The 25,274-nt window shown below is 41.3% G+C and overlaps 1 protein-coding gene across 2 annotated transcripts in view; it reads left to right on the top strand.

The window, feature by feature from the left end:
- Window positions 1–25,274, top strand: part of ADGRL3 (adhesion G protein-coupled receptor L3) — a 487,040-nt gene that overhangs the window by 180,964 nt on the left and 280,802 nt on the right. For both annotated transcript variants that reach the window (XM_053975251.1, XM_053975252.1), the window contains exon 3: window positions 138–384. In XM_053975251.1, coding sequence (XP_053831226.1) covers window positions 330–384 — 55 coding nt within the window. In that variant the 5' untranslated portion in view covers window positions 138–329. The remainder of the gene's footprint in view (window positions 1–137; window positions 385–25,274) is intronic.

The raw sequence follows: 25,274 nt of genomic DNA on the forward strand, positions 1-25,274 counted from the left end.
ATGCATCTGAAGGGCAGAGAGTGGGGAAGGCACATTTGCCTTTACAGCTGGCAGCAAAGAAACGCAGCAAGACTTGATTGAAAACACATAGCTTACAGTTTTACTAACTGCAGTTTTTTTTCCTTTCTCATTTGTAGGTCTCAGACTCTGGATACTGGTTGTGGGATATTTTTTTATTATTATTATTTTTGATCGGGTTTTTTTCCCCTTTTTGGATGTGAATTGAAGGCCAACAACCATTGAAGTGTTGGAAGCACGTGCAGGAGGACGCTCACCTTTTTATTTGAGCCCTTGTTTGCTGGGATACTTTCAAGCTCTTCTTCACAGTCATGTGGTCATCACAGCTGCTGTTCTTCACAATGCTCTTAACACCGTTTGCCCATGGTGAGTGAGAGATGGTGTAAATGTGCCTGTGGGAAGGGAAGAGAAAATAGCAAGGATTTTTTCCTATGTCTTTTCCTAATGGTGTGGGTTTCTTTACAGGATGTTGGTTTGTCTCCCTGCTTGCACCTCATGTCTTTGAGATTCCCAGGTTATGACTTAACTACTGAAACAAAGAACTCTGGTGACACATAAAGGCTTCTTTTTCTGAGTTTAGCTACCACATTAGACAGACTTTTTCTTCCCTTTTCTTGGGGAAAAATGGATTTATTACCAATCAAGTCAGGGTAATGAGAAATAAAGGCAAATTATAAACACTGTCCTCCCACCTCCCTTCTTTGTAAAGTGAACTTACTCCCAGTTGTCTCTACCTCCTCCCCTGCAGCAGTACAGGGACACAGGGAATGGGAGTTGTGTTCAGTTCATCACATCTTGTTTCTACTGCTCCTTCCTCCTCAGAGGGAGGAGCCCTAACATTCTTCCCCTACTCCAGCATGGATTCCTCCCATGGGGTCACTCGTGCTGCCAGTAAACCTGCTCCAGTGTGGGCTTCTCTCGCCACAGAGCCACAGCAAGGCTGCTGGGGCACAGCTGCTTCACCTTCAAGGGCTGCAGGGAAATCTCAGCTCTGGCATGTGGAGCACCTCCTGCCCTTCTTCCTTCACTGACCCTGTCTCCAGAGCTGTTTGTCACACAAAGCAGCAGCTTTGTCCCCTTTCTTGGATATGTTATCCCAGAGGCGCTACCGCAGTCCCTGATAGACTCAGCCTTGGCCAGTGATGGGTCTGTCCTGGAGCCAGCTGGCACTGGCTCTGTCACACATAGGAAAGCTTCAAGCAGCTTCTCACAGAAGCCACCCCTGTAACCAGCCCCTCACTCCCCAAAACCTTGCCATGCAAATTTAGTACAGAGCTGTAGCAGAAAAATTTGATCTCTTTTATTAGCCAGGAAACTCTTAAGTGAAATGTGACACATGTAATTCTTTGAAATAAGATTTTGAGGCCTATTGGGTTCTTTTGATATGAGAAACCCAAGTGCATGCTCTAGAAGTAAGCTGCCAGGTTTCACAGGTGCTGACGGGTTGAGGAGCTCCTGTTAGCAGTGGTGGGTACTAAATGCTCAGGGCAGAACTTGGGAAAATCTGTCTGCCTAATTTTTCTGATGCTTAAATGGAAGGTGAACTCTACCAAGGATCTCCTTTTAATTAAAGGCCAGTGGAAGCATGTCTGTAAATGACACGACTCCCTGTATGTAAGGTGTGGGCCTCTGCTTTTAAAATATTCATCAGTTTTTTTTGAGCTTTACTGACTGATCCTTTGCTAAAACGCTTCTAGGAGAAAAATTTTACGGGAAAGAAGGTGATAAAAAAACAAAAAAAGTGATTGGCTGAACATATCTACAGAGCACAACCTCTCTTATATAACACCTTTGGGGACAAAGGCTATCTGTACTATTGTTCTTTAAGCAAGACTCCTGCTCACTGATTTGAAAATTAGAATGAGTGTTTAAACTGGGTTGACCAATTAGAGTGGAATGAAAGAGCTATTCAGAAAGGTGCTCTCCAATCCTCTCCAGGAAAGTTAAATGCTAAATGTTTTGTAAAACTTTATAATTAAGTAGTATTAGCAGTGAAAGCAATTATTAGTGTAAATATGCCTCTGGCAATTTTACTTAAGATTCTCAGCCACTGTAGCTGGAAAGTCCTGCCTGATAGTGCCAGTAAATGAAAATGTCACAAGTATCCTAGGAGTCATATTATACTACAGATGAGCAAATGCCAGGGGTGCAGGAACTACGTCTGGAAATATTTCTAGCCTTTATGATTCTCCCCAGACTAAATGGTACAGGGTGTTTGCTGTGGTGGTAAATTTGACCATCACCCATCTACCCAACACCCACACTATCTGATCAGCTGCTAGTGGAAGTGTGACACCTATCTTTGAACAAGGGAGGGAGAACAGCCTTGGTCTGAGCCAAAGAACTTCATTTGGCTTTCCCTGTTCTGATCTCTGAGTGGCCAGGATGCAGCTTCCATCTCAGCATTGTGGCATGCTGTTTAAACACATGCCACAACCTCACCTTCCTTATGAAAATAGCCTAGTTAAGCCCTGCTTTTTATTTTTTTAAAGTTTTCTCTTTCAGTAATCCCTTTTGACTGCATGCAGAAAGCATTCAGAATTTATGCTTAACAAGAATCAAGCATTTGAGTTCCTCTTTCATGATGTGGAATGACTCCTGTGCTGTAGTGATTGCTGGAGATGATACGAACTACTTTTTCAGACTGACCTTGCTACATCTCATTCCCTTTTTGAGTTTCCTGACACAGCCTCTTAATCTGTAGTGGTAGCTGCATTACAGACAGATTTCTTAGACCAGTGATCTCATAAATTGCAGAGGTGGTGGTGGTGTTTTGATGTTTTGGGTTTTTTTGTGGTTTTTGTTTTGGTTTTTTTTTTTTTTTTTTAATTTTTGCTTTAACTGTATCATTTCTTGGAGTAGATTGTGTGTCTTGGGCAGTGATAACAGGTATGGAGTCAAAGGGTGTATACTTCAGTGATCTGCAAGATGTAAAGTAATCCTCCAGAATAGTGCCCTGGTACAATATCATCTTGATGATAAGCTGTAGAAATCATGAAAGGGGAAAAGGTCATGAGTCCTTGCATTTCCTCAGTGATGATATTAATCTGCTGTATCCAAAATGCACAGGCACAGCACTGTCTAGTTTTGCCCAGACTGCTTTGAATCATAGCTCACCAAAAAATTGAGCCACATGAAATACTTAAGATAATAGATTTGTGTAGTGGCTGCTTTCTTTACTGTTACCCTTGAGTTGAATGGAAAATAGCTTACAACTTATGCCACAACCTGGAGCAGTGTAGAAGCACCCCCAAAAACTATCCCCTAAAAAAACTATCCAAAAACTATCTCCTAAGCTACAGCAAAGCCTGTAAATCCATTTGTTGCCTAAAACTAAACCTGTTATACAAAATCAGAGAATTACACAAGATAGACTGAAATAATACCAAGGAATAAAATAAAACCATCAGCAATAACAATAAAAGCAGAGCCTTCTTCATCCTTGGCAAGGGCTCTGCTAAGGGGACAGGACTTTGGCACCCCTGCCTTATTTTTGCCCCTCTTGGAAGCTTTTCCCAAAGCATCTGAAGGTCTGGACCCTGGGAAAGTGCTTCTTGGTTTGTTTCCCCCCACATACACCTGGGCAAACGGATCCTCTTTCCCTGTAGCAGGTGGATTTCCAAGAGGCATTTTCTGGAATGAACAGCTGTTCTCTTCCTCAGCCTTCCTCCCCTTGACTCCAAACAGAGCAGATTTCTCTTCACCCACAAATGAACGCTGTCAAAAGTTCACTTTAAATGAGATGGACATGACAGGCAGCAGCTCAGTTTGCAAGTCTGGAGAGATGTACACCTGCTCTGTCACATTGCTGTCGTGCTCGTGTGTGGCTCAGAGCTGAGATTTAAGACTTCTAGACTGCTGGATAAAAATAATAATAGAAATAAAGGGATTGAGAGCTGCATGCTGTTAGGAGCAGGATAGGAAGAATACCACAGTGATTACTGTGGGGTGAAATTTTGCACGTTTCCAAACAACTTATTTTAGGCTTTGGAAGAGAGCTGAAGGCCTGTTGTATGGAAAGATCTTTATCATCCCATCATATTGGTTTATTATTATTTATTTGCAAATTATTTTTTAAGGACTGTACTGCATGTCTTAATTATATGATGGGCAACAAAGAAAGAGTTAATTGTTGTTACTCTGCTTCTTTTCATAATCCAAAAAGGGACAACCATTTATTTTTCCAATTAAATAATAATCCAAAACGCCCAGTTGCTGTTGGAGATTGTTACAAATGCAATAAAATCAACAGGTGTGACTATCTGTGAACCTGTTTCTTTTGCTGCTAAGCTCTTGCCTTGTGCTTGTGACATGAGAGTGAGCTGTCAGCATCCCAAATCCTGCTTGGGCAAAGTTCTGGGGTTTGGTTCCTCCTGGGCTTGCAGTTGCTTGGGGTTGTTTATATATATTTTAACCCTGTATTTATTAATGGGTTGCACACTCTTCTCTCCTGATGATCCATGGGGTGGGTTAGTCATTGCTGTGATTGCTTAAATACCTTAATATTTTCTTTGCTATACAATGTGATTTTTGGGTTAGAACCACACACTTGGCCAACATTAAGCTAAACTGAAGTCAGAACAAGTTAATAATGTAACCAGAACCTGGCTGAAATTACAGGACAAACAACAGGTATCTGTGTCATGGTTTAAGCCCAGCTAGCAACTAAGCACCACAGATGCTTGCTTACTTCCCTCCAGTCTCATACATCAGTGTGATTCTGTATTTTCATACTGAATCCAAAACATAGTACTGTACCAACTACTAAGAAAAAATGAACTCTATCCCAGCCAAAACCAGGACAATCTGACATTGCAGCTAGGACAGACTAGACAAAAGTTATCTCATCCCAGGGGAAGTTGCAAGCGCAGCAAAGTTTCTCAAATAAGTTACGAGATTAGAGCCTAAGTTTAAGCTAAAATAGGTTGTAGTTCAGACAAAGCCTGTCAAGTCCTGGAGCCTGGTATTGTTACCAAGCTTAAGGCCTAATACCGATACTTGACAGCACCAAACTGGCAGGACTACAGATGCTGCTGGCCCAGTTCTAAACTTAAAAAAAAAACCAAACAAAAAAAAAAAAAAAAAAAAACCAAAAAAAAACTAGTTGCCTCCAAGAATTCATTTTTGCAGTCTTGTGGCATAGCTGTGAAGTGACCTTCCTGCATTTGGGGACAGATGCCATTTTGTCTCTCCATATGAGAATTAGTTTGAGATGGGGCTGAACTAATTTATCATTCTCAGAGTAGGAAATGAAATTTGAAGTCCTTTCAAGTCATTGCAGCTGCAAGGAAGAGAGCCTCGTCTGCTGTCCTGTTCCTGCCCTCTGAGCTTCTGCTCCATCTCTGCAATGCTTCTGGGAGACAGCCGTGGCGAGGGCTGCATCCTTGTGAAAAGATGGCACTCCAAGGTCAGGCTGATCTCTCCAGGCATTAGCAGGTCCAGATGCTGAGCCAGTTTCTGTGGGAACAGTGGAAATATTTATTACTGAACAGCACTGGTAGTTGCCTGGTGACAATGATTCTGTTAAAGCAAGCAGCATTATCTATCTTGGGGGAATATATGATGCTAGCAGGCTGGTCTTCAGTGACAGAGTGCTGTTTAATGTGAGCTGAACGTTTGCCTCACTACTATTTCAATACGGTGAAAATACCGTCACTGCTTAAAATACATACTGTGTTTCTTTTATACTTGTACAAGTGTTATGTTAGCTAGTGAATGGCGGATAATTGCCTTTTACTACGATACTCTTTATACAGTCACAATGAAATACAAGATACATGTTTTATTAGTTGTGAAATAGCCAAGTTGACTTCCAGGCTTCTGCCTAACTTCAGTGTTTTAAAGATTAATCATCCTTGAAGTATTTATAATGTTTGCTATTCTTGGCAATTTGTATTACCTGCAGGCGTGCCACCTTTTCCATAGTGGAACAAGTGATCGAGGAAGGCTTTCCTGATAAAAGGGGGTGGCTGTTCTCTGTATAAATGACAGCATTTTCATTAGCAGCATTACACTAAAATTGAGAATATTAAATTCCCCATCTGATGACAGATCAATCTATAAACTGATAGAGGGTGAAAATCAACCTTTTTAACACTAACCACTATTTAATTCTTGTTTAAGCCATTATGCAGTGCAGAGGTCTGTGTGCGGACCCACTTCTTTCATGTCTAAATTTCACACTAAATAGGGAGGGAGATTTGAAATGGATTTTCTTGTAATGTGTTTTTTTTCTTTCAGCTTTTGGCAAATGTGTCTGCTCAAAGAATCTTCCTGCTATAGGGAGGAAACAAGACCTTTTCTTCCGAGGGTTCCATATCAGGACTAGGGCTATTTAATGTCTCCATCAGTGACATGGAAAAAGGGATCAACTCATTGCATCCTCTGCAAGTTTTTTGTTGACACCAAGCTGTGTGATGCATTGACGTGCCTGAAGGATGGAATGCCATCCAGAGAGATCCAAACAAACCCGAGAGAAGGGGCCACAGGAAAGTTGTGATGTTCCACAAAGCCAAAGAGTTCCACTGTGTGGGTGGTGAGGCTCTGGAACAGGTTGTACAGAGAAGCTGTATATCCCATCCTTGGAAGTGTTCAAAACCAGGTTGGGTGGGACTCTGAGCACCCTGGTCTAGTGGGAGGTGTCCCTGCCCATGGCAAGGGGGTTGGAACAGGGGGGTAGTCCCTTCCCATCCTAAATGTTTGATGGTTTTTAACATGTATGGTGTATGGTAGCAGTGCATGTGGGTTTCTTTCTGAACTGCAGCAACAGAAAATGTGTTTGCTCTCACAGCAGCAGGAAGGGGGTAAGCTGTGTTACCTTTCAGGCCTGAAATATCTGATGCTTCTGTCATTTGTAATAATTTCCTGACAAGACTGATTTCTGTTCTCTAGTGGCCAGCTCTGAGCTCTGATTTTTTCAAGCATTAGCCAAGCCATAAGATGTGACAGCATGTGAATTATAGTGCAGTAATTCCCACCCAGCACATTCAGACACAAAGATGAAGGCCAAACGGCCTCTGTGCAGTCAAGTGTGAATTATTGTGCCATAATTTAATTCCTATTATATTTTACTGTGATTGTAAAAATGTTTTTATTAGTGAACTTCTTTAAGAAAAGTCAGTTTTTAAAAAACGGAACTGAAAAGTGCAATGCTGAGCTTCTCACAAAGAAGAAAATAGCTTTGTACAATAAGGAGTTTTGTTTAATCCTGAAAAATTACTATTTTTAATAATCCTAGGTAATGAATAGGTGTCATGCTGCTGACGTCTGCTGTCTGAAAAAGCTGACCTAACTCTAAGTAGTCATTTTGTATCAGCTGCCAGGCAGTTGCTAGGATGAGTAGGTTTCTTTGTTTCTGACCTAGTCTTGATTTGATCTGGAAACCTTAGCTTGCAGCCAGTGTCTTGAGCCTTCCAATCTTCTCCCAGTTCAGGCTATGCAAATGTAATGTCTGGTGCATTTGGGTTTTGGTCATTTTGAGCAAGTGCTGAGCAAATAGACAAGGTGGTTTGGTGGCAGCAATTTGGAGAAGCATCAGAAAGGGATCAGGCTGATGTGTTAGGGAAAAAATAAGCCAACCTGAAAACAGCTTGGGTGGTACTGGAGAGGAAAAACAAAAGAGCCATGAATGCCTTAAAAGTCTTTCTTAATTTTCCTTTTCCTTTGTCTTTCTACAAACCTTTAGCATGCTTTTTTTTTTTTTTTTTAATTGAAAAGTCAAACCTCATGCAGTTAAGGGTGCTTAAACCAGGCTAAAACCTTCTTCCCAATAAATTGTTTTGAAAGAATTAAGAGAAGCCATGTGCTTGAAATGACAGGATCTCTGGGGTATTGCCTGGCTTTCTCTTGGAATTCAGGAGGATGTTGAAATTATCCAAGGTCTGTCTCTTTTGTAGCAGTTCCTGGCTAGCAAGTACTTTAGATAGCCCTATTCTTCACTAGTCTTGTCATAGCTAAGCACAAAATAAATATGGGATTGCTATTAAAAGTGGGTACTTTCAAGGCAGTTACTCTCTAAATAAGTTTTACTTACGTTCTTAGCAACTTACAACTCATCAGGATATTGATGGGGCCAGAGCTGTTTCACGTCTGATGGATATGGGTATTAAGATTAGCATCCCAATGAAAAACCACAGTGGTTTTCCATGTAAGTGATGCAATTACAGTGGTTCAGTGGTTTGGCATTAGATGCAAATGCTTGAAAACAAACCAAACCAAACCAAAAAAAGCAAAAAAAAAAAGAAAAAAGAAAAAAAACCCCAAACCAAAAAAAACCCAAAAAAACCAAAAAAGCTTGCCTGACTTTTCCAATTAAACATGTGAATAATCTCTCTATGCATCCTTTTGGAGTTAATAGTCCTAAGCAACCAAGTCTGAAAAACAGTGTGTCAAAGTGACTAATATGGGTACAGGCATCCCATAGCCAATACCCAGAGGTGCCATGGAGCACCAGGAATATTTTCACATCTGCAGCTTTCTACGCATGAGAGGGCACTTTGCCTTGGATCTTCCTGTACATGCAAGATACTCCAAAAGGACTGTTTTTTGGGACAAGCAGAGGTCGATTGAGTCTGGTGCAGTAAAGAAAGAGCAGCAGAAGTGAGCAGCTTCCCTTTCCTTATCCTCATGAAAAGGGGGAGATAATTGCCCACCCATTCCCTATTTGTTTTCACCTATTGCATTGTTACCTTAATTTGGCTAATTGCTGATTCCTGTCTAGTTTGTTAAGGCTAAGGTTCCAGATAAAAGCTTATTTTTGTGAAAATGACAGGAAGCTGGCAAGGAGAGAGATCCGGACATTCTGGGCTGGCTGTGCATCCATTCCCCCAATGAATGGAGAAGTGCAGGACCGAAGGATATCTTTACAGACAAAGCAGCTGCCTAATGCTAGGGCAGAGACATCCTTTCCAGCAGTGCAGGTGGAAGCCATGGCCAGGCTTTTTGTAAGTGCAAAAGCTTGCTGTGCCCATCCTTTTCATGCAGCTGGAACATCTCTTTTCTGGATGTGAAAATTTGTAGGATTGCCCACAAATGGGTTGTTATTTCTCTTTTCTAAGAGAAAACCATTTCAGCTAAGCTTAAACCATTGGAGCTGGATAGAAAAAAGAAAAAAACTTCTGAGAGTTTTCTGGCCCTAGTTGTCTCATACATTGAAGCTAGGCATGTTGAAGTACTCTAAGCTAAAATGAGAAAAGAATGACAGTGAGGTGATGAATTATGGCCACCTGCACTCTTGCACCTCCTCCTCAGCTGTTGCTAACCTGCTCCCATGAGTTCTGGGCAGACATGCTGTTTTCCTGTTGGGGAGAGCAACCTTTGCCCAGCAAAAACCAGCAAGAAGCAGCTCTTTATTGCAAATGAAACTGCTGATTCCCTAGAAGATATCTCTAATATCCATTTAATCAGCTCCACTATGTTAAATGAATCTTAGAGCCATCTGATATTTATTACCTCATGGCATATTGACTGTTGTTCAGTTGTTTCCTTTATTGATCATGATTTTTTTTTAATTGGATGTGTTTGGTGATGTGTTTTTTTTGAATTTGGAAGACATTTCCTGCTGCTCAATGAGTGACTCATCTGGGAAAGATGCTGTGGTGTGGGAAAAATGAAAAGCATATCAGAGACTTAAGTAGATTTTCCTCACTTGGAATTTCCCTGATTTCATCAAACAGTTTTTGCTGGGCAGCCTCCCTGGAATATTCCTCCCAGGGCATGGCAGGATGAGCCCTGTTCTGTCATGGTTCTGCTTCAAGCTGTGGGATGTGCAATGGGTGTTTAGCCAACACCACACAGATACTGCAATCTGCCCATTGTAGCAAGCATGGGCCTGGGCTGGTGGGTTTTTAGTTACAGTGCAGTACTGAATGCATCACATAAACTCAGGGAATTATAATCACAGCAGCATGTACTGCTATACATTCCCTTGTGTTTTGCTGTGTTGGGCTGTTTTCTGCAGTGCTTGATAGTGGTGGGTGCCTTGTTACACATCCTGAGGTGTAAATTTGTTTCCTGTAAGACTCACAGGTGTTTAAAATCCTTCTTAAGACAGTCTGTGCATTAGAATGGGCAGAGGAAGAGGTAAGGACTAGGAATATGTAATTTTGTTACTGTCACTCCCTCCTATACCATAATCTATGGAAAGTGAGATGCCTGATGGATTTTAGAATCTCAGTCAAATTGTCACATGTTCTTACATCTCCAGAATGTGGAGCCATAAATAAAAATAGAATTTTAATACTGAGTTCATTTAATCACAGAATCAGTGGGTTGGAAGAAACTTTCAAGATCACTGAGTCCAACCTATGTCCTAAAGTCCAACCCATGCCCTAAATGTTTTTGGGGTCTGCTCTAAATCCCATGGCAAGTCAGTGATTCCTTGTAAATGCACTCTGAATCCGGTTTGCTCAGCCCAGAGGAGTTACTTTGGGGAAAGCTGGAGTGTAACATGGAGGAGAAGGTACCCTGGGCTAATCTTTCAACTCTTAGTTCTTGCGGTGAGTTCACTAGATTGTGGGCTGCTCCCCTGCACTGAGAGTTACAGCATTGTGCTTGGTCCTTATTCTCTTGGTAGGCTGATCCTCTTCAAGCTCTTCTACAAACAATCAGAAGTCCATCAGTGCTGCTGATTTAAATGGGAATTTTAGGGGTTTTTTTCCCCCTCTACAGCTCTTGTTGCTGAAGATCTGTCTCCAACTTTGAATGCACAGTGTCTTGTTTCTATTACTGAAATGCTGGAGGCTGCAGTAAGGGCTGATTTAGTATCAGGAGAGTAGATGACAAAAAGGAAACTGGCTTTGGTATGTCAGTCTTGTGCAGCACTTATCTCTGCAGTGGTGGGGGGGAGATATGCCTGTTGGCTTATGAGCAAGGCAGTGTGGCTGGCTGTGCTACTTTCGTCAGGCTGGAGAGGAGCTAGGAGCTTTGTGCCCTTCCAGCCAAAGAAGTGGGTGAGCAAATCCATGTGGCAGAGTCTCTGCAGGCAGGGAAAACCATGGTGGTGCTCCACAAAGCCAGGGGCTGGTACTAACACTGCCAACTGCTGCTTGCTGTGAATTTCTCCAGAGGTATCCTCTTCCTCCCTCTAATGTGTCCGCTCCTCTGCTGGAGCAGGGCAGTCAGCACCGGGGCTGGCAGGTGTACCTGGGAACAGGAGTCCCCTTTAGTCTCCACTCTGAAAGACAGACTCATGGCCAAGTCCTGTTTATCACCTCAAACTGTATTTTGCCAGCATCACTGCTCAATTTTGTGTACATGTAATTGTTAGTACGTTTTCAAGGAAGAATGCTTATTTGTAAGAGTTGTAGGAAAATCCAGATCACTTGATTTTATTTTTTTGTGTGTGTTTATGTACGTATGAAGATGTTTATGTCCTTTAAATGTAATTTTCATACTGTATATATAAATAAACCCATAGCGAGCTGGTCTGTCTAAACTTAGATAAGGTAAGGAACATTTGACATGTGTTCATGTCTTTGTCATGACTTGAAATCCAACCTGTCATCACAATTTGTAATCTTATAGGCATGTGCAATTAAAAATCTTACCATTAGATATTGCTCTGGGGGAATTCTGAGGACTAAAAAATCTAATAATGTTTAGTTGTTTTCCTTAATTTTATTGGGGGAGAAAAAAATGGCCTCATGGCCAAATGCCAAATACATAATGAATTCCTGTCACCAGCAGACACCTTAGAGTTTGTGAGCCCTGGTCATGAAAGTGCTTGGAAGTCATGTGTTACAGTGTCAGACAGCCATAAGAAAAATAATTTCAGAAAAGCTCCAACTTCCTTACCTTTAAAAAAAAAACAAGTCTGGGCCTAAATTTTGAGAGCTCTTATTTGTAAGAAGCTGTTTTGGTGCGTCTTTTTAGCAGTGTCACCTCTCCAGACAGAGAGCAGTTGTCGTGAGGCACTGCAAGCACGTCCTTGCATCCTGACAGCTACAGTCCTTGTTTCAGATTGCATACCTGAATTCACAGGAGCCCAAGATTAAAGAGCTGGAAGACAATAAGATGGAGGAGATGAGGCACAAAATGGATGAACCTCGTAGTCTCTGTGGATTGTCCTTGAGGATCCTAATTGAAAACAGGATTGGGAACGCTGTTTAATAGAAACCCAAATGGCTTAGACTATTTGCTCTCTGCTCTCATTTGTGGCACTGGTGCCAAAATCTTCCTAGCGGGCCCCAGAAGGTGGGACTACTCTCTTTTGATGTCTGGCTTGATGTGGATTCCCACTTTGTCCTGTGCATTCTGCCCTGGTAATGCTGGCTGTCCCTCATTCACCTATATAATATATGAGCTCTTTCTGCCTTTCTCTCACTAGGATGTTGAATTGTTTCTCCTCTAAACAGCCAGCAGTTCTTGCAAAGCATAGTAACTTAATTATTTAGGGTCTGCACTGATCAGCCTCACATCTTGAGGCTACACAGACTCTCAGCTGTGGAACATCTGGTGACAGCCCTTTTTCTCAGAGCCCTAGCCCTTGCACAAATACAGTGCCTTTCTCTTTTGAATAGTAAATATATGACAGATGTGAAATTCTCCAGCTCTTGGTGGGGGAATGCTTACATGTTGAATTTCATTATCCCTTGTTGGCCAGTTGGCAAAATGCAATCAAGAATAACTTTTGAGGAGGGCTGGTGTATCCAATATCACACTGGAACGCTATTATGGTGAGAAGCTTAGGGCACAGAAAAGTTGGTACCAAGAGATGAGATCAGTCTCTCTGGCACTCATGCAAATGCATTGAGTTAAAAAGGATTAACTCAGAAGTCAAAAGGAGCTGTGAGGTATGAAACTCTGTGAGAGTTAGACTCACAACCATTTTAGGGGCCAAGTCCATTTTAACGTTTCACTGCAGTGTGTGATTTTTATTTCTGTTTTATTTATTTATAGGTTTGGGGATTTTGTTTTGGGATTTGCAATGGGATATGGCAATCTGAGTATCTTGTAGAAGTGGTAGCTGCAGAGCTGTCAAATGTTCCTTAATTTTTATAGATCTCTTAATTGGTGGTTATGTAGTAATAATGCTTACACCTCTAGAGCATTATGTGTGAAGCCAAATGCACATATGAAATGGTTAGTAACCTTAGTTATGCTACCTAGAAAGCAATGGAAATAGCAGCTAAAGCTGTGGGAAAGAGCTAAGTAGAGCTGAAAAATAATAGTAATGAAAGGTATTTTTCCTGGGGAAGCCTGGGTGAATATTTGTTCATAAAGCAGAATACCTGGCTTTGACAATATTAAAAAAAAAAAAAATCTATTTTGACACAGTTTGCTGTGATGCCTCTGGTGAGTTCTCATGGCTTTGTATGTGTGGTGCTTTCTCCTGGTTGGGCTCCTTGTCTGAAGAACACAGGTGTCTGAAGGCTCCTTGTCTGAAGGCTTGGCAAAATGAAGACCATAAATGCTGGGTGCTCAGTTCTTGAGCAGAGAGGTTGACTGAGCTCTGCTTTTATTGGATTGCAGGGTTGAAAGCAAAATCTAAGAGAAAGTCATGCCAAGAAACTGAGAAAGCTATTTATGTCCTGACAGTAAAATGATGCTATTGTATAGTAGAGGGAGTGATGGGCTTTTCTTTTTGTAAAGACCCTGCAATAAGCTCCTAGCATTATTTTTCCTTCCCTCACCTTTGTTTTCCTTCCTGCTTCCCAAACAAAGAGTGGAGAACTGACCACCCCATCCCCTCATTTAAAATACCAACGCAACAGATCATCTTGTCTGGGGAGAATTGTCACTATTCCTCAGAGACTGTCTCCAGGGTAACTTTGTTTCCAGCGTCCTCCCTTGAGGGGATGCTGCCCTTCAGATGTTGTTCTGGGAAATAAAGCTTTTGTCTCATGCCCTCAGATACATCACATTATAATCCTTTGAATATATCCCAGCACTCGCTTGAACCCTGCAGAACACACAGGGCTGTCATGCCAAAGTAGGGCAGGACTGAATAGGTGTCAGCAGGATGTCTTGCTAGCAAATGTAGCTGCTTATATATTGAAATAGATGTTCAGTGAAGCAAGATACTGGCCTGAACACGGAAGTATCTGGTTTAAAAGCACTCTGTTTCAAAAGCTGTGCTGTTCAGACCAGTTCCTCTCTTGGTATTGTTCCTTGCTGAGTATTAATTGATGGGCTGTTAACTAATTGACTCCCTTTCAAACAGGAGACTGTGGTAAATAATTTATTACTTGAGTTGGAGGTTATGTGATGGCCGGGATCATTTGTGTGGCACTTTAAATCTATCCCTTTAGCAGGAAGAAAGGGACATAAGAAACAATCTTAACTCTTTTCCTGCAACTTCAGTGCACATCCCACAATGACATCAGGATGTCTGGCATACCTATGTCCAAGGCCTGAAAAGAAAGGCCTGATAAGTAAAAAAAATTATCACTTCCTGTACTTGCAGAAAATAATAGAGATTTCTGTTGTGGCCTTTGAGTAAGTTACTAGTTAAATAAACTTTATAATTCTGAGAAGTCAGCTTGTTTCATGGGCAAAAGAAGTAAGAGAGACAAATTTGTATTTTGGATTCTTTCCTTCATTGTAGAAGGTAGTGTCGGGTGTCTCCTTCACTGGCAGGCTCCTTCCTTTGATGAAACTTGCATAAATTGAATTATTTTCTCTGTCCTTTTTTGCCAGGTGGGATTCCAAATGGAACAACAGGCTAAAAGTGGTTAGAGGGATACTGTGCAGCAGACACAATCTACAAGATTGATCTACATGATCTCATATTAGGTCCAAAATCCTTGGAGAACAAAACAAAACCAAAACTGGTATGCAGTTGGTTTGCCATTGCCTGCTGCTTGCTTGTGTGGATGGCATCTGCTGGCCCAATTTTGTCTGCTTTAGCAAGGTTGAGGAGAACTGCAGGGGTCACAGCCCTCTCTGGCCTTGAATGTCAGAAGTCAGCAGTGAGGGAAGTGTGGGCTGCCCATGCAACCAGGCAGGTTCTGTCTGGAGACCTCATACAGCCATGTGCTTCATGTGACCATCATAGCCTGAGTTGTGTTACAGTGTTAGCTGATGATTGCCTGTAATCTGTCACCAGCATTTGTGGCGGACAGGAACAGGGATGCTGTGGGAGTCTTTTCACAGAGCTGGCGGTCTCTGAGACAAATGCTATGGCACCAGTACAATTACATAATAATGCTGTTGAAATAAAACCCTATAGTGTGCTATTACAGATGGGGCTTCGTTTTTACAAAGTTTCTGGACTTGACACTACTTTTCTTAATTTGACGCCTTTTTTCCAAACAGAATATCCAAACGGTCCTTAAATTACAGTATGAGTGAAGGGCTTTATAGTAACCACGCAGAGTTACGTGTTTAAATGAAAGCACAGTGTTGTTTCAGTCTGGGGTTTCAGATTTACCTTGCAAATGTTTTTAATCTCTATAGTGCAAATTTAACAGATGCCTCTTATTGGTAGAAGACTTTTCATCTACCTGACCTAAAGGACACAGCATTTATTTGCATTTAGGCAGGAGTTTGCAGCACAGCGAATTAGCAGTAAGCTGATACTTTAGTTCTTGTGTTTTCCTTGAGATTGCCTTTGTATTCTTTTGGATCATAACTTGAGTGCCTTAAATTTCACATATGTAGAATGTATCAATGATGATTTGCAATGCAGACATGTGGTCTGTTGAGTACCTTATGGGTATGCTAGATACTATGAGTGTTTGTATCCTGTGCTATTTTTATTTTCTTTGACCTTTTATTCTGCTGCTGGTACAAGGTTAAATCAGCAAAGGCTATGATGAAAAAAATGGGAAATATTAAAATCCAAGTGTCCTTGGTATGGTGAATCTGACTAGATACCCCACAGTGCTGAGGTGCTCTAACTTTATCACAGTTGTACTCTAAAGTCTTAAGAGCCAGGGACAGTTTGCTGGATAATTGTGAAATATCTTGGCAGGCTGGGTAGTTTCTAGTATGTTTAATTTTTCATTTAATTTAATCTTCCTAGTGCCAATGTCTGTGCCTGTCAGTCAGGTGTTGCCATTCTGTTTGCTGTGGTGGTATGATCAACTTTCAGAATTGTGGTTACAGCTACAGTGCCTCCCAAAGGTTATTTAGCTGCAGGAGGGAAACAAAGAATTGTCACAACACTGCTGTAAATCTACCCCTGGGGATGCTGCACAGCATCAGCAGGAATGGGCCCTGCCCTGTCCTCTGGATGAGGATTGATTTCTGAACACATCAGGATGTGCTTCATGTGGGACCCTTCTTGGTCACCAGGTGCCTTCTACTGGGACAGTCTCAGGTAGAAGAGAATGCAAAGAACAGCAGCTGTCAAACTCTGATGCCCTGGCAATCTCTCTCCCTTTTCACCTGGCCTCAGAGGATTTTTTTTTTTTTTTTGTTGCTTAATCCATTTATTTTCAGAATGGACTGCTTACTTGTTCTGGCTGGTCTTGGATGATGATAAATTGAGGAGGCAGTCATTTTCAAAATAACATTCTACTGGCATCATTCCTTGCTCTAGGTGATGCTTTTTTTGCCTGGTGAATAGAGTGGTGTCTAAATAGGAGCAACAGCTGGTCTCTGTGTGCATCACTAGAGATGGGAGAGGCATATGGTACAGGAGATACCCTTTCCCAAAGAACTGAGATAAAATCTGCTAAACCTGACCTTGTTCACAGCATCTTTGTGCTTGCTAAGGTCTGAGCTATTCCTTGCTCTTTTTCCGTTTCTGTGGAGAATGTTCTTTGGGTATAGCCACAAAAATAATCCAGGAAAAATACTTAAGTAAATCCTTCTCTTAAAGGCTTTTCTTTAGTATTTCCCTAGTTTTGGATCAGCTGATTTAGTAGGTAGGTTTGTTGTCAGCAATAGTATACACTCACAGATGCCTGTTAAGATGCAAATAGTTACTGCAATTCTTGATGTTAAAGACACTATGAAAATGCTGGAACCTTCCACACAAGGAATAATTCACTTTGCTCATGATTTTAATTAAAAAAAAAAAAAAAAAAAAACTAATTAAAACCCCCCTCTGTTTTTAAGTTTGACTTTTTTTCTACTGCAGAGTGATTTTTTCCCATCAGAGCCAGCTGTTGTCTGAGTTTTGGCGGAGACATTCAATATGTGCTTGTTAAGAAAACTCTTTGTCATTGTGAGGGCTCCTAGAAACCTCTTACCTTTCATTTGCCCTCAGTGGATGGAAAAAAGAAAATGCACATGAAAAATGGAGTTTGACTGTTTGATGGCCAGGCCAGATTTTGAGCAATATAAGAAAATGTGATTTCTTCTCAGTCATTTTAGGGAGATCAATTTTCTAACTAATATGACACTTCTAACCAGAGGAAAACTCTTGACCCAAACCAGCTTGGATTAAATTGTATTTCATTGTGAGTCCAAATGAAATGAAATGTTTAATTTTTGCCTTTTAGTGGTTTTTTGTGCTTTGTTTTTGTGTGTTTTTTTTTTTTTTAAATGTTCTAGCCTAATTTTTTTCTGGATTATTTCACAATAAGCTTCCTAAATGACTTCAGGACTGCTTTTGGGGGACTAGAGTATTTAAATGGAAAAAAAACTCCAACACAATAAATTACAAAAATCATCTCCTGCATGATTGAATTTGGCATCATTGAGTTATATCTTGAGATATTTTTTGGCATGCCTTGTGATATGTAGTGTTTTTCTTAAAAGACCCATTTTGTAGAAATAAGTGATTACCTTAGACTGTCAACTTGTGTTTAAAAATAAAAAAAAATCTGTATTGCCCTCAAGTTTTGTGCAGGGAGCCTTTTGATTTAAAGTAACTGCCTCTCTAAAACAAATAAGAATTTGACTTTGATGACTACAAACATGCATATTCTATGAAGTTCTCTCTCACAGTTGTTTTGGTTTCCTAGTTGCTTCTTGTGAGATTCATGCTACTCATTAACTGAGTAACAATGAGGGTTACATGGGCAGGGTTGTGGTCCCTGGAGAGAGACTTCCTTGGAGGCACTGCCTGCATCTTTTTTAACCTGAGTTATATTGAGGAATGATTTAGGCTATAAAGGGGAAGTGAGGTTGATAATGAATGCAGTTAAGTAGTAGGAAAGTCTTCCTTACAGAGGTGGTTTGACTGGGCTGTTGCGTGCAAAATTCTTAAGTCTTCAGTCACTTTTCATGCTCCTTGTCTTTTCCTGCATTGCTGTCTTCTTACTCTTCTTCAGTGAGCCCCTTTCCCTCTTGCTAGCTTGTCACTCTTGCTGCTCCTTGAGGGGCTGCTGGCTGAAACATGAGTGAGTTCAAGGGCTGAAACAACCAGGAAAAATGATGAGCTTTGAAGGAGATTACAAGATTTTGAAAGAAATTAAAGGAATACTCGAGGAATACATTCAGTTGATTTGACATCATGGGGTAGTTTAGTGAAGGAACACCTCCACCTACTAGTGTTGGATGCCATTTGTTGTTGTCAGTGTATAGCAGGTTTTGGGGAGCTAGAGTAAAGGCGAGCAGAACATGTGATTGTAGTGATTGCAGGGCAACTCTTTCATCAGCTCTAGTTACACACTAGAAGACAATAAATAGATTACAACTGGGCAGTAGCTAGAATCAAATATACCTGAGGAATAGATGGGAATGTTTGGTTTTTGTGGGTTTTTTTGCTTACTAGGTAGATTATTTTTCTAGTCTTGACTAAGCAGTCTTACCTGCTTAGGCTGGTGTGTGCAGGAGGACAGGTTTTACAAGCACAAGAACAGCTTGTATCTTACAAAGAGGCAGCAAGCATGTAGACCCCTCATCTTTATGGGTTTCACATTTTATGAGGTGATTTGTCCAGATTTCACTTCTAAATGTTCTTTTACACCTACTGTAAGACAAGCTTGGCCAGAGTCACTTAGCCAGAAGAATGTATGGAGTGCAGGAGAAGGCCCCAAAGGCTTTCATGGTCTGCCCTGTTCCTAGGCACCAAATGCATTCTTCCACATGATACATTAGATGTAGCTTTGGGTGATTCAGACTGTTGTGTCAAGTGACAGCCCCAGGTCTGTAAGCAGCGCATCTAAGCTGAAGACCTAAGAGACAGAAAAAAATTCAAATCTGAATAACAATATCCTTTTTCTTTTAATGTATTATTTCACCCAAATTCTGTTGTACAGCTGGCTGCAAAGTGCATTTGTTTCAGCATGCATTTAATGTAGAATTGTGTTGGTGTTACTAACTTCCTCTGTCTTGAAATACCAGTATTTATTGTAGCTCACAAACAGTGGGACAGTCAGATGCTATCAGAAGACTCATGGAAAAATGCAGGTTTTTTAATGCTGAGCAGCTTGTAGGAAAAAAAGGTATGGAAGCACCTTGTACATCAGCATCAAAGGAAAGATGTCAGAAAGGTAAAGGAGTGCAGCCTGTGTGTATTTGTCAACACAGATCTCTCTAGAAGTCTATTATTAATTAGAATAGTGTTCTACTACAAATTAAGAAAATTAGGAGGAGACTGATTTCAGTTACTCTTGTTTGTTCTTATTAACACTTTAACATAATGTGCACTTCAGTCAAATAAGGAATGGAACCTTTTTGGTGCCTTTTGAGAGTGCCTCAAAAAGGGCCTTTATTTATACTTTATTTTTTAGCCTAATTAAAACTGATGATTAAAACATGCAAGTCCCTTAAGATGACTGTGCTAAACTGATTTTTTTTTTAATAAGCTGGATAATGTTTAATGTTCAAGGTAAAACTGTCTGAAAATAGAATCAAATAATCTCATTATGTTTTGTATTTAAACTTAAGTAATTAACATCAACACCACCACTGATTGTGGTTATTATTGTGGAAGGTCATACACAATTACTAAAATCACATGTGAATGACTGTTCAGAAACACACATGGCTTGCATCTCCCAAGAGCAAGTAATAGGGTGGCAGCTCTTGTCTCACTGTGTGGTTTCCCAGGACCTCATCAGACTCAACTGTGTGCCTGCAGTTTTGGGGAGGTGCGGTCACTGTGTGCGTAGAAGGGCCCAACTGAGCTTTATCTCTGTTGGGTGAGCTAGTGGTGGGAACAAAGGAACTGTGACAGCAGACAGGTGATGTGACATCTTGTGGTTTTGGTGACTGGACATTGCACTCTTCCGGGGTAATTGCCAGACAGAGGCTGCCCTTACATGCTTATTTGGGTCTTGATATATTCTTGATGAGAATTATTTTACACCTCTCATTTTGGAAATCTCAAATTTGCTGCTGCTGTATGAAGATGCAGCCTTGTTTGTGTCTGTCTGCATTTATTGTTTTTGCTGCTCCCACTTCAAGTACAGAGGGGGGTTTACCCTGCATGAGCAGGGCTCACCTCCTCTTCTGCACAGTGACAAGGGCTTTGCTGTGTAACCAGACTACTCAGAAGAGCAAAGGACAGTCAGGAGAAGCTGAAATTTTGGGATGAAGGGATCTGACTGTGTGCTGATCTTTGATCTTCTTGATGGCATTTTTTCCAGCACTTCTTGGGGCTGCACAGGAGGCATACCACGTGTGTGGCACCCATGGAGGTATGTGTTAGGGTGGCAGGAAGCAAGCAGGCCATCATACACACTTTCCTCCTTGTTGGTATCATGGCATGCTGCAGAAATGAGCCCTTGGCGATGTGTTCCCAACCTGTGGCTTCTGTACAGGGTGAAAATCTATTTTAAAATGCTGCACTAGCCCTCCTGCTTTTTCTGCACTGCTGTTGTATTATGTGAGATGAAGGGCTCTGTTTGGCTCTTACACTTAGAGTGCATGATTTGGTCTGGTTTGATTTTGCTTACTGATTTAGACAAGACAGATCACATGGATACAAGAAACCTTGTGCACCTCAGTCCTTTGAGGTGCTATAAAGCATCATTTGCCAGAAGCAGTGTCATTGCTAGATTACTTTTATGGGAGCTCTGGACAGCTCAAATCTCACAGTCCTCCTCAAACTCTGAGGATTACAGCCATTATTCGAAATTTTCGAGCTATTGCTGTGGTCGCCTTATCTACGTGTGATGAGGGAAGTGGGTATAGTTTGTGCTTGGGAAAGCAGAGACAAATATTAGCTCTGTTGCCATCTTATAAAAGCTGTTGCAAACCATCACTTGCAAGAAACATGAGCACACAGAGACATAATGTCAAAAATGTGTGGTGGACTGTAAGAGCGCCTGATGTCCAGCACCTCCAGTGATGTGACAGGGTCTGTATTTAACCTGATGAACAAGAACAGTGCTTTACCCTTGTCAAATTACATTGAGAATTCACCAGGGGAATGAAACCTTAACCTTTCTTACTGCATTGCATGGGGGTATGTGAAGGATTTTAAATAATGAGTCCTGCTGAAAAGAGTTCCCTTGTAAAAACAGAATATAAATGCTGTGAGTGCACGGCTGGTCTAGTCTTTAAGGCTGCTTTGGGTTGTCTGCCTACTCTGAGAACTATCTTCAGCTTCTTATATCCTTTACTTGTAGAAATTGCTTACTTTTTCATTCTTGGGCAGGAGTGATCAGATCCACCCCTATTTTTAGAACAGCAAAATTCTGTGTACTTCAGGGTCTTACGTTGCCTTTGCCATGGTAGTGTCCAAATGCTTGGCAATGTTTCAGGGACTGCAGTGGGTGTCAGATGCACACTTTGCTCAGGAAATGAACTGTGGTGACAGGAGCCCATACTCCTGTTTGGCTGTACTAGTACTTTCTCTAGCTCTCAGGTAGGTGGTGTGGCCAGGCTGTTCTTAGGAAGGTAACCCTTCAAAACAGTCTGGCTGTCCCCAGTTAACTTACAGGCTGTGGTCCTTGGTTTGTCCTAAGCCCTTTGCCTTACCTAGATGTTGGCAGGAAGTTGTTGCTGAAAACCCATGTGAGGACATCAGTTTGTATGTGGATGATCATGTGCTAGTCTTTGTGGCAGTGTCCTGGCCTTGTTCAGGCTTTGTTCAATTTACTGTCATGTTAGGGCTGGAGATACTTGTGTTTTACTCCAACCCCGTGCATGACCAGTGGCATCTGGAGCAGCCCTGCTTTGCTGTGCTCTGCCTGGGTGAGCTGTGCCCTGCATCTGTTGATTGACAGCTGTTCTGAGACCTCTGTGCAACAATTGACACTACATCGAGTGGCACTGAACCAAAATCCCCAAAGGAGATCTGGAAAGATGATCTGGAGAGCAACTGGTCGCCTGGGTTGTGTCTCTTGGGCTCGGCTGGCAGCCCTCCAACCAAGGGACTCTCTCTGATGAGGAGGGGGACCTGTCACCCTTTGGGTTTGCCAGCAGAATCCTCTCTCTCTCAGTGAGCCACAGCTCTTGTTGTCTTCTGTGTTGGCATACCTGCTAACGGGCTCATAAAAGGTCTTGGGTCATTGTTTATATTGCTGGTGCTGTTCTGTGAGGAGGACAGAGTAGGTGATACCACAAAACGAATGAAGGCACTTATGTGAGAGTGGGTTTTTTTTAAGAGATGTAATCTGAATGGTTTCGCACTTCATTTCCTTGAAAGGTTTTAGCCTTCTATGTTTAATAGGTTGCAATGAAATGTAGATGTGGGTATCAAATGAAACAGAATTTCTAAATTTGCTTATTTGAATTATTGTCCTTGAAACAGATTATGTTTTCTTTCTGCTTCATATTTATAAGAAGAACGTAATCCCTTGTACACTTATCTGAAAGTGTAATAGCCTTTTGTTTCTGCTAATCAAGTCTTCCTTCAGGGAGGAAATAGGTGTTTGTTCTGCCTAGATTTTTGCAGTTGTTTGCAGTTTAGTATCCTTTGTACAGCAAGTGTTGGATTAGCTCAAAGCCTAGTCTTCATGGCACTTCGGGACATGGAGGCACTCTGAATAGGTGTAAATAGCAGTTTATATGCATGGTGGATGCTGGGAAACCTGGATTACTGGGAAGCAGCTTCAGAAACTTGCAGTTTATTTTAGCTTTGTGATGCATCCACCTTGACTGTTACAAGGAATGAAGGGAGATAATGGGAGTTAAAATGCATCTCTTTGGTACTCACTGGCTTAGCTTCCTTAACAGGCTGTGTGGATCATCTGACTTTAATACCTGGGTAGATCCGTGGAGGCAACTCACCAGTAGCTTGGCTCTGACCTCATCCCTCAGGACTAGGGATCCTGGAGATTTACTGCTCTCCAGGAGTTGGAGAGATGTTAGTTGTTGGGATGTCTTAGGCAGGGCAAGAAGACCTGGGAGACAGAGACGTTCAATTCTGAAAGTGCCTCAGTTCAATTCAGAAAATGCCTCCTATTCTCCTAAAAACTTTGTACTGTGGACTACAATTTGGTGCAGTGTTCATAACTGAAGAAACAACTATTGCATGAAAAATTTCTTTCTTTTCCTGTTTTGAAGAAAGCTAATGATTTAATTTTCTTTTCACTCTTCCTATACATGGCAGATAAATAATTTAGTTGTTTTGCTTCCTTATTGGAGGAAGTATCTACTTTAGAAAAAAATCGGATATGCTTTTACATTCAATTTTCCTAGTAAAAGGAATGTGAAAGGAATTTCACTGAGTCAATGAAAAATAGCTCTATTACAATAGCTACTAAAGGTGAATCTTAAAATTTATTTTTTAATGGAGTCATGAAAAGCATTGGCAATATTAACAGTGTGCTTAGTTCTCTTTCCCTCTTTTTTTAATTAAAAATAAATCTTCCAGTTCCATTTATGTTAATGCACTTAGTAAATAATTTGGTAAAGAAAGAGCTGCAGGAATGAGGCTTGGAGTTAACAACCAAGGGGAATGCAGTGGACTTGGGCTGTATTGTTTCCAAAGGACTTTTCTAAATGTTAGAAGCTCATGGTCCTTTAAGCAGATCTCCCCGCTCAAGGTTGCTGCAAACCCTCTGTGCCATGAGTTAAATGTGCTGTGGTTGCACTGAGATTGTCTTGACATTTTGAGCAAGACACATGAGGATGCTCTCCACAACAGTTGCTCCTTCTCATCAGTCTCTTCTCTGGCTTTCTCTTTCTTCCTGCATTTTGGCAGAGATTATTATTTCCTCCTGCTTTATATGTCAATGAAACATTTCTTTCTTCTTCCTTACCTACTCCCCTCCTCTTTCCAAAAGCTGCCTTTTGTACAAAAAAAAAAAACTGGATAGCTTATTTTTTTCTCTCTACCTTTCCTGTCTGTTTCTTTCCTTGTCTCCAGGGTGACCCCTTGCCCTCAAATGCTTGAACTGTGGCTCTTTGTCTCAAAATATGTCAGGAATTAAGTTCTCTGGGACATCCATCTGTGTCACCTTTATTTGCTTGGGAAGGCTGCCGTGGATGTTTATGTAGTGATAGTAATGTGAAAAGAACAGCTCTGACTTTGCTGAAACTTTGTCTTTTTTATAGTTTTGATGAAACAGCCAGGATATGGGGGAATACTGAAGGTCATTAAAAAAATTCATGAAACGGTGTTCCTTGCATCCCTGCCTAACAAGATCTGATCCTATTGGCATTATATCATTGGCAGGATGCTGAAGTGCCATACTAATGTCAAAAACATTGAGATAAATGACAGTTCCATTAATTGTGTAGGCATCTGGGCTCAACTTGGGAATGTAGCATTTTATAGGTGTGTTTTGGGGCAACAGAAGGGGGTAGCGTGTTGAAAAGTTACTGGGCTCGGATATTTACTGCTGGGTATGTTAATGTGAGTGCCAGCATTGCTCTATCTGGAGCTTGCACTGCTGGCGAGGGCATTTGGGGATGCTGGGCACATTGCCTGGAAGGATGTAGACTCTCTGCGTAGACCAGGTTTTTTCTGCAATCCCTTAGCACAAGGGGAGCTGTAGGCAGGCAATACGCGCTGCCTACTGATCAGGCACACAGCTCCTGCCCAGGTGGGCATTTTTAGGGAGCTACAGCTGGATCCAGAAAAGTAGGCACTTCAGCTGACATTGGAATCTCTGGGAATATAGGAAGTAACATGTTAGAACTTTGGTCATTTTGTGGATATCTGATCAACACAGCATAAACTTTAAAAAGCACTATCTCTAAAATGTGCGTGGGTTTGGGTTTTGCTGTGATGCCAATGTTGTTGCAGAGGTACATGCAAATGTTTTCTTCAAGCTCAGTACTCAATCAGTGACAGAGGTGGTGGGCTCTGCCTCCAGAGGTAGCAAGGAAGAAACCTTTACATCTGTTGCCCAGCTTTAAACAGACTGCAGAATTTGGTTGCTTAGGAATCTGTGGAACAGAAATGCTCTTTTTCATGGTTTACCTACCGTAACATTACCTTCCTGGTAACAAAAATATTGCAGTATTTATACGTCAAAAAATTCCTGTTAGTAAATGAGAACTAAGAAAGGTGGTTATTTATC

The sequence above is a fragment of the Vidua macroura genome, chromosome 4 (genome assembly GCF_024509145.1).
Source record: "Vidua macroura isolate BioBank_ID:100142 chromosome 4, ASM2450914v1, whole genome shotgun sequence".
NCBI classification, from domain to species: domain Eukaryota; kingdom Metazoa; phylum Chordata; class Aves; order Passeriformes; family Viduidae; genus Vidua; species Vidua macroura.